Source organism: Geospiza fortis, unplaced genomic scaffold (assembly GCF_000277835.1).
Source record: "Geospiza fortis unplaced genomic scaffold, GeoFor_1.0 scaffold254, whole genome shotgun sequence".
In the NCBI taxonomy this organism is placed as follows: domain Eukaryota; kingdom Metazoa; phylum Chordata; class Aves; order Passeriformes; family Thraupidae; genus Geospiza; species Geospiza fortis.
This window is the reverse complement of record NW_005054441.1, coordinates 658,780-667,837: the sequence shown is the minus strand read 5'-3', so window position 1 is coordinate 667,837 and position 9,058 is coordinate 658,780. Positions and strand designations below refer to the sequence as shown.

The window sequence follows — 9,058 nt, the reverse complement described above, 5'->3', positions numbered from 1 at the left end:
ACACCCAGCCCTGAGCTGCATTCCCAAGGCAGGATGCCCATAGCAGGATGAGGGAGCCTCTGCTGTGTCTGAGGCTGGGACAGCAGGGATTGTGCAATGTCCCTCAGTGCAGTTGTATAACATCAGTGCTCTGTTTTTATGAACTGCTCCCAGTCAGGCCCAGAGAGCAGCAGCCCAGAGGAAGGGTGGTGTCAACATTACCTTTCACTCACCCGAAAGAAAAGAAGGGGTGAGGGGAGAATCAAAGATTTGGTGTCATTTGGGCTGGAGGGGGTCTGGCTGTGCTGCAGGGCCCTGCTCCAGGCTCTGCTCCTGGCCAGCCCCACAGAGCTGGCAGCCAAGGCAGGCTCTGAGCAGGAAACGGGTTAATGGGAGCTCCTGCACTGCTCTGCTCCCCCCAGCGTGCAGCACGTCTTTTGTGGATTATTTTAACAGCAGAAGGCACACAGGGAACACTCGCTGAAGAGATCAGCTTCCATCTGGGCTAACCCGAGAGTTTTCTCCCCTCCAATTTCCTCCAGCACCCACTCAACAGCTTCCCTCCCTGCCAAAGTGTTTGCTCAAAACCATCTTGACACGCAGCTAAACAGCTCAGTTGGAGAGCATCACATTTGCCTGCTCCAGGAGGGCAGGAGCAGGGCAGGGCAAGGCAGGGCAGAGCTCCCACCCTGCTGCTGCAGGTTCCCCAGTGCCCCACTGGGGCATCAAAGCTGCTCTCCAGAAATCCAAGCCCAGTCTCTGCGATGCTCCCAGTGTCAAAGCACAGCCAGGAGTTTCCCTGCACAGCTGGAGCTAGCTCAGGGCAGGGAAGGTCGAGTTTTAACCATCCACAAAGTATTCAGCAAGAACGGCAGAGAGCTGAACTTCCCTTGTGCCAGGGGCTGTGTGAGCCCTGCACAGAGCAGTTTCCCTGGGCATTAAAACCCTGGCCCAGCACTGTCCAGCAATCCTCCCCCTGAGCCTCAAGCCAACCAGCACATTTTCAGCCTCCAATTGCAGCCCACTCCTCCCCACTGCCCTGCTCCCAAAGCCCTTGGATGCTGGCATCCCTGGTCCCCTCTTGGCACCCTGGAAGGCTTTGCAAGATCCCTTTGGGAATGCTGAGATCCCACCCCACAGCAGCGAGCTGCTGGAGGGGCTGCATGGAGCAGACCCCCAAAGTGTGCCAGGAATGAGCCACCACCACCCTGTCTTCAGAGGGGAACAGCAAAAGTCCTCCAGGGCAGTGCAGACACATCTAAGCAGCTTAGACACCAGCCCTGTCTGCTCCCAGGCTCCTGGAGCAGTGGGACAACAACCTCCAGCTCAGGCAGCAACATCTTAATGGAAGACAGATCAGCAAGAGCAGCTTTGCCCACCCAGAGACACATGGAGCAACAAGGAAACCATCCAGAGAAACAGCAGCAGAGCACCACCCAAAAAATACATCACCAAAATACAGAACCCCCTCCCCTACAGCATCTCTGGAACCAAACACAAATTTATTGCAAGAAACATTATGGTATAAGGGGAAAAACAAGATGACAGTACCTGATCCTCCAAACTGAGTGCTCGCAAGGGTCGTGGGTCTGTTTTTTCCATTAGCCACTGGCAAGGGAAACATCTAGAAAAACAAGGAGATGAGAGAGAAGGGAAAAGAGATTTCAGTATGTTGGTTTTACTGTGCTTTGCAGAGGGGTCACACTGGGGGAGGGGAGAGGGAAGGCAGCCCATTATTGATGCAAAAACCTTTCCCCGTGTCCCTGCTCCCTCGCTCAGGAGGGGCAGGAGGGAGGCACAGCCCTGCTCTCACACACATCCCCACGTGTACAACCCCTGCTTCTGCAGGGGCAGCTGGAAACCAGCCAAGGAGCATCCCTGCCGTGGTCCAAATCAACATTCCATCCCAAAGCCGCTCACCCTGGCTACAGGTGAGCCCTGGGGAAAGCCCAACTCCATTGATAAAAAGCCAGCAGGATAACGACAGCAAAGCTGTTTTATCCCTCACTGTCCCAGCTCCCACAGGAGCCCTGGTCCCATCCCACACCTCCAGCCATGTGCAGTGCCCGGGCAGGACAAGGGCTGCCTGTGGCTCTGGCTCGTGGATGAGCCCCCAGCCTCACAGAGCAGCTCCCACCCTGCTGCTTTGGGGGCTCCAGCAGCACCAGGACCTGACACAGCCCTGGGGCCGGGGGAGAGGAAGCTGCTCCAAGGGCAAATACAGTTACTCATGATTTAAAAAATTAATATATTTCACAGAATTGGTCGCTCTGGGAACTTGTTTGCTCTATCACTACAGCTTCATTATCACAACTGAGCCTCTCCTGCCAGGAGCTTCCTCAACAACACAGCTCGTCACCTAACCTGTATAAATATTTTTAATAAAAGTTGGGAGAGTTTCAGAGGCTGCTATTTAATAATTTACATGCACCTGCGTGCAGCAGAAAAGAAAACCAATTCTCCTGCAGACAAATGGAGCTCCAGCCAATAAAACAACTGGTGGGAAAATGCTTAGTGAATTAACATTTTAATATCCTTTTTCTACTCAAGATACTTTCACCACCAAGTCATTTGAATTTTTATTATTTTTAGCTTTGTAATGTCTGAATAACTCAAAAGTTTAATGCTTTGAAGATTAAACAATGTAATGGCACAAGAGCCTACAGAAAGGCAGCGTTTCATGCCCTGACATAGCTGATGTCTGGCTGTGGTCAGAAACATTCCTTTGTACAGAACCGTCTGCCCAGCTTTGTTTTCACAAATGCTGGGGAGGAGAAAAACCCAACAAAAAACAGTTAAATGTGGTAGAGATGCAAAGAGACCAGTTAAGGAACCAACTGCCATTCATAAAGAGCACAAATTTGGGATCATATATATGCATGTGCAGGGTGTAGATGTTTTATACACGGATTTAAATGAAGGTGTAAACAGTGTTTAGTGCTCATCCCAGCTGCCTGCACACACCTGCCCTCACCTGCCTGCACACAGCCCCCTGGCCCCCTCAGATGTGCCCCAAGGCTGCTGCTCACCCCAGGGGCTCCCAAGGTGTTTGGGGTGGCCCAGCAGCCTCACCATCGGATGAGCTTTGTTTCCTCAGGAAGTTGGGCTAGAAAATAAAAACAAACCCCAAAGATTGCAGCTCACCTTCCTCTGCACTGCTGCAGGGCTTCCCTGCATCCCCTCCCCCTTGCAGGGCAGGAGGGGGGCTCTGCAAACATCTCCAACCGTGCTGAAAATTGAACTTAGGTGGCTGATCCCACCCTGCCTGTGCTCACTCCCTCTTCTCAAGGTAGGGAAGATTGAGATCAAACTCCCTTTTTGCCAAGTGGCAAGGGGCAGGTCTGCATGTGCGAGCAGCGGGGAAGGGATGCACCATGAACCGACTAGCAAAAAGCACACTCACACAAGAAAAACAAAACAAAAAAAACCCAAAACAAACAAACAAAACCCCCCCAAAAACGGCACTGCTGGCTCTTTTCACGAGCATTTCTGCTCAGCACTTGCTGAGGCTGAAAAACGCAAGGTTTGAGCAGCAAACATGAAGGGAGAAAAGGAACAGCCTTGTTCCATTGTGCACCCAGCACCTTCTGCTTGTGCAGAACAGGAGTGTCCCCCCAGGACAGCAATGCCCAGCACCCCCAAAACACCCCCACACAGCCCAGGGAACCCCTTCCCTCCTCCAACTGCTTGGAGAGAGATTTTGAGGCTGATGCAACACCTTCCTGCTCTCCCTCCCCAGGGGATTTAGGAGTCATGGACCCCTTCCTGCAGCAGGGCAAGTAGAGATGCTAAAGGAAAAATCCTGGAATATCCTGAGCTGGGAGGGACCCTCAGGGATGATCAGCCCAGCCCCTGTCCCTGCACAGCCACCCCAACAACCCCACCCTGAGCACCCCTGGGAGCTCCTGGAGCTCTGGCAGCCTTGGCACCATTCCCTGGGGAGCCTGGGCAGTGCCCAGCAGCCTCGGGGGGAGGAACCTTGCCCTGAGCTCCATGCCAAGCCCTGGCACAACCTCATGCTGTCAAAGAAGGGTGATGGGGAGCAGAGAACCCCAGGTTACCCCTCCACACCTATCACTTGCCAACCACAGGAGGCGTTTTGGGCTTTTTTCTTGCTCCCAGCCTCTTTTTCCACTGTGGTGTGGGCTGAAGCTGCCCCGAGGAGCCCGGCACAAGTCATACGTGAAGTGCCTTCGCTGGCGTGTGTTGCTCAGAGGCAAAGTTCATCCACCCACTGCAAATTTCCTTTCTGCTTTTAAATGCTGCTTTAAAAATAAACTGGGGGGGAGGGAGGAGATGAACCGGAGCTGGCACCTACCAGGGGACCCAGGCATTGAGGGACCCAGGCATGAGCTCTCAAGAGTTGTAATTGGGTCATTAGTTGGCCTTTGTTAGATTTGAATAATGTCGATTTGAACGGTTATGTAAAATCCCCTATCTTAAGTTGCTGTATTTGGTTTTTCAAGTCCTATCTCCAGCCTCCCTGAGAGCTGACAACTTCTTCCTTCCTTCCTAGCTCGATTTCCACCCCTTCCAAAGAATTTATTCTCCCTTCATTTCTCCCTGGGTAAAAGACGCAAATCTAGAGCATGAGAAGATCCAAATGCCTGCACCCTCCCCTGAGGAAGTTATAGCCAAGAGACCCCACACTTCATACAGCAAACTCCCCTTCCCTAAGAAAGAAAGGGAATTTGCCAGAAACGAGGAACATCAAGCAGCATGTCATTTATTGTGCACATCTAGAAGTGCACTTCTTTTCAAGTTCAATTAGTGCTCATTCTCTCTCCTCTCCCACCTGATGAACCTCAGGCCTGAATTCCAAACCCGAAATCTATTTTGCAGCATGGAAAGCATCCAGCCGTTAATTTGGGGAGAAGAGGGAATTTGACTCAAAATACATACAGCAGGACATTTTATATATGTTCACTTAAGACAGACCTTCCTGACTACAGTCCCAAATGCCCACTGTGTGTGTAGTCAAACTTTAAACTCCACAGCTGCTTCACTCTGAACAGAACTCCGAGTTTTACCATGGAAATGCAGGCGCTGGGCCCTGGCTGGAGCAGGGCATGGCCTCACCATCCTCCAGCAGAGCAGCAGGAGCTGCTCCAGCCCTGCCTGCTGCCAACACTTTGGCTCCCACCCCCGGATGCAGGGCTGGAGCCGCGGCACAGTGGGAGCAGTGATGAGCGGCAGGTCCTGTGTGACTGCTCAAGCCCCTGCCCACCCTGCAGTGAGCCAGAAACCCCCTCTGCCAGGCAGCTCCCCGCAGCATATGGTTAATACTCTGCTAATAATCGTGGCTGTTAACAGCACCTCGCTCCTGCCAGAGCCCCCGGCTGGCACTGGCACGCGGCTGCTCCCAACTCGGCTGGCGCTCGGTGCCACCAACACCCCCAGGGCTGCTGTGCTCCCCGGTCCCCTGCCTGGGGTGTCCCTGTCCTCCGGAGCAGCCCAGCCCAGCCAGGACACCTGTGTGGCACCTTCCCACTGCACACCAGCGCTGGCACAGCTGAGACACTGCCTGGGATAACGAGCAACCACGAAAAGTACTAGAATCCTGGAATATCCTGAGCTGGAAGGGACCCACAGGGATCATCCAGTCCAGCCCCTGTCCCTGCACAACCACCCGAACAATTCCATCCTGGGAGCGCTGTCCAAACACTCCTGGAGCTCTGGCAGCCTTGGGGGAATGGTCCCTTGGGAGCCTGGGCAGTGCCCAGCACCCTCGGGGGGAAGAACCTTGTCCTCATATCCAAGTCCTTGTGGTTGAGCATCTCCCAACAGCAGAGGCCAAGGGCAGCTCCCCCATACACACCCTGTGCCTGTTAGGCTGAGCTGCAAAGCCTGGCAGCCACCAAAGCTCAGCCTAATCAATAGGCTGAGCTGCAAAGCCTGGTAGCTACCAAAGCCCAGCCTAATCAATAGGCTGAGCTGCCCACTCGGGTCTATAGGCAGGATGTTTTCTCGAAAGCTCCTCTCCAGATCTGGCAGCCCATCTGGGCCTGCTGCCAGGGAGCAGTGGTGAAGGCAAGCTTACAAATTACCTGCACTTTGGGGTAATTAGAAAAGGCAATTTATCTGGAGGTAGAGGCAAGTGTGCTGCCATGCACACCCCAAACCATCGCTGGGCCTTTCCTTTGACTCCTGCTCACTTACAGATTCCTTTGATTTTTGCCCTTTTTGGCAAATTACAGTGGCACAAAGCTTTTGGAGAGTGCTTTGGAGTTCAATATCTACCCAACAGATTTATTTATTAAAGAGAGGATGAGTCTTTTCTTTCAGGACTGCAAGCCCAGTTTGCAGCATCTCACACAACCCTGTCATTTACTGACCCCAGGAACTCATGACAGGCCATGCCACCCCCTTAGGGCCTTAAAATTCCCTCCCTTGCACAGCAAAACACATTGCAGGACTGGACCACAGACTGCTGGGGCTGAACACATTTTTTCCTAGAAAAAAGGAATCAAAATACTCATCTGAAGCAAATGCTTCCAGCTGCTCTGAGTATCTCTACTTTTCCCTCCTCTCTACTCTCCTGGAGAGGATTACTGAACCAATGCTGCATTCCTGTTTATTCAAAGAAAAATATAAATACACTTGAAAAAGCGAGCTTTGTGGTCAAAAATCCTGTATCCCAAGGACACAGAGAGAGCAAACCATGGAGCACCTCTTCAACAGACCCATCTACTGTCTAGGAAGCTTTTCCATTTCAGCTCCTCATCCTTGAGAAGAGCTGTTAATATTCCCTTTATGCAAAGAGAGGAGAAGGGTGTGTGGAGATGAGGGTTTGTGAAACAGAGCTGGCTGCAGTCCAGGCTGCGCCGGAGCCCATCGGCCAACGGATCCTGCGGGGAACATCTTCGAGTCATTTGCTGGCAAATGACATCCACAGGCCCTGGTGCTGTGAGCAGCAACCCCCAGCACCCCCACACCAGCCTTGGAGAGCACAGGATGAGTTCTGGTCCTTCCCAGAATTGCACCAGTGGAAAACCATTGAATCCAACCCCAAATTTTACCTTTTTGGTGTGGATTCACCTCCAAGGACAGAAACATTTGTGGACAGAGGGACCAGGTCAAGACTCCTCCTGAGAATGCAGCTCCAGGCATGCAAATGAGGATGGTTGGTTAAATTGGAAAATAAGGTCTTGGGGATTTTTAAAGCTCTAAATGGTGAATGGGATTTGATTTTTTTTTTCCAAAGAGGAGAAAAAGCGAAGCAGGAGCTGCTGCAGCCCCCATCAAGGAGCAGATTCTGGGTTACTGACCCCAAGTGCAGTTGATGGAAAGCCCCAGGGCTCCTGCCAACCTGCAAGATCTCTGAGAGGGACAAATAACCACAGAAAGCCCTGAACAGATTCCTGGTTTTACAGGGATGCCATCACTGCAGTCCCTGTACCCACTTTAAAACATTCTGCCAGAAAAGCCCATGACCAGCAATTTAACAGAACCAGCCTCCCAGTAGAAGTATGAAACTGGGAGAACTGGGCCTCTCCTGCAAGAGAATTGCTCTTGGGGGGCTGAGAGACACCCCCTGCCCCCTCCAGCACAGAGCTCTGTGAGGACAGGTACAACCCCCAGCTGTAGAAAAAGCTTTATTTCCCAGGGCTGAACCTCAGCGTGCAGATGCAGAAAAGCAGACGAGCCTCAGCACACCCCCAGGTGCCACAGCCACCGGGACAGCAGGTGATCCTAGCTCTGCCACCACTTTTTGTCCCTTCTCCCCCACAGGGCAGGAACATCAGTCCAGCAGGGCTGTGGGCTGGGTGACCCAGGCTGGGGTGACTCTCACGGCCATTCCCCCTCCTGGAGCTGTTGTTTCTATCTCTGCAGCACGTTTGCTTATCTCGACAGCAAGACACACGCTTGGAGTGCCATGAGGGTGCAGCACACAACAGAGGAACCCAACAGACAGTTATGTGCCTTTGAACAGCAGCTCTGCCCTCCACGAGTCACCTGCCAAGGAGCGGCAGCAGCGCTGGCAGTGCCACAGCGGGATGTGCCAGGGACTAACCCCGCTCTGCTGTGACTAAAGGGACTTCTCCTCCCTCCGAGCTGTGCACACCCTTCATGGGGAACTCTTAGGTCCTGTTTCTTTGAAAATAAACAGCTCCTAAATGCAGCTCAAGGTTTCCAGGATACAGAAGAGCAGAGCATGGGGAGCACAAGTATCCAACTCCTGCAAAAATAACGCGCTGGAGAGCTTGGACACATTTCAAACTGTGACAAAATAACCTGTGGGATCAAAAGTTTAATAGTCTGGATCTAGGGAGAGGAAAAAAGCTTGATTAATCAGCTACTGAAGTTACATCTCTGCACGGCTGCAGAAACAGTCACCCAGTGAGCATTTAAACAGAGAACACACAACTCTGTTAATTCCCCCAAAATTTCCCATCCAGAGAAGAAACCTCTCTGCCTTCCCTGCAAGGGAACAACACACGTTTGAGGGGAAGAGGGGGAGAGGAGGGGCAGAGGCTTTGCTTTAACTTGAAAATAAACAAGTTGCAGCACATGTGCACGCACACAAACACGGCACATCTGAAACCCATCATGTCCAATTTACAGGCTCACATTTCCTCCCCTGTGCAGCTCCCAGCCCCGGGGCTGCGCAGCCCCCCGGCCGCGCTCGCTCACCATACTGAAGTCCAGCAGGTCACTGAGCTCTTTGTCTGTCCCAACTGCAGCCATTCTCTGCTGCTGCTGATTCATATTCCCACAGACTCAACAGTGGCAGTCCTGCAGAAAGCGAGGGGGAGGGGAGAGAGATATTTTAATGACTACAGCAAACTACCCACCCCATTGATGAATATTTTAAAAAGACAGAGTGGAGGGGCAAGAAAAGAAAAACCCTGAGCGTGTCGGCAGCGTCCAACTGCAGGGCCAGAGCACAGTCGGAGTCCTCACACAGCACCCAGCGGCAGGAACAAGCGTTCTATTGACCAGACACACTTGTATGTTAGTTTTTTGCTGCCAATTCCACTAGTTCAGGCCAATTCTGTTCCTGGCGTGTGGCGAATGAAGGGGGGAAAAGGAGAAAAAAAATAAAGGGGGGGAAAAAAAAGAGTGAACTCATTTATCA

At 52.3% G+C, this 9,058-nt stretch overlaps 1 protein-coding gene across 1 annotated transcript in view; it reads right to left on the bottom strand.

Annotated features, from left to right (window-relative positions):
• TCF3 (transcription factor 3) overlaps positions 1-8,725 on the bottom strand; it is an 83,040-nt gene extending 74,315 nt beyond the window's left edge. Inside the window, 2 exon segments of the mRNA XM_031062220.1 lie at positions 1,531-1,603; positions 8,614-8,725. Of these exon segments, the coding sequence (XP_030918080.1) occupies positions 1,531-1,603; positions 8,614-8,688 (148 nt within the window). The 5' untranslated portion in view covers positions 8,689-8,725.
• Between the last annotated feature and the right edge of the window lie 333 nt (positions 8,726-9,058).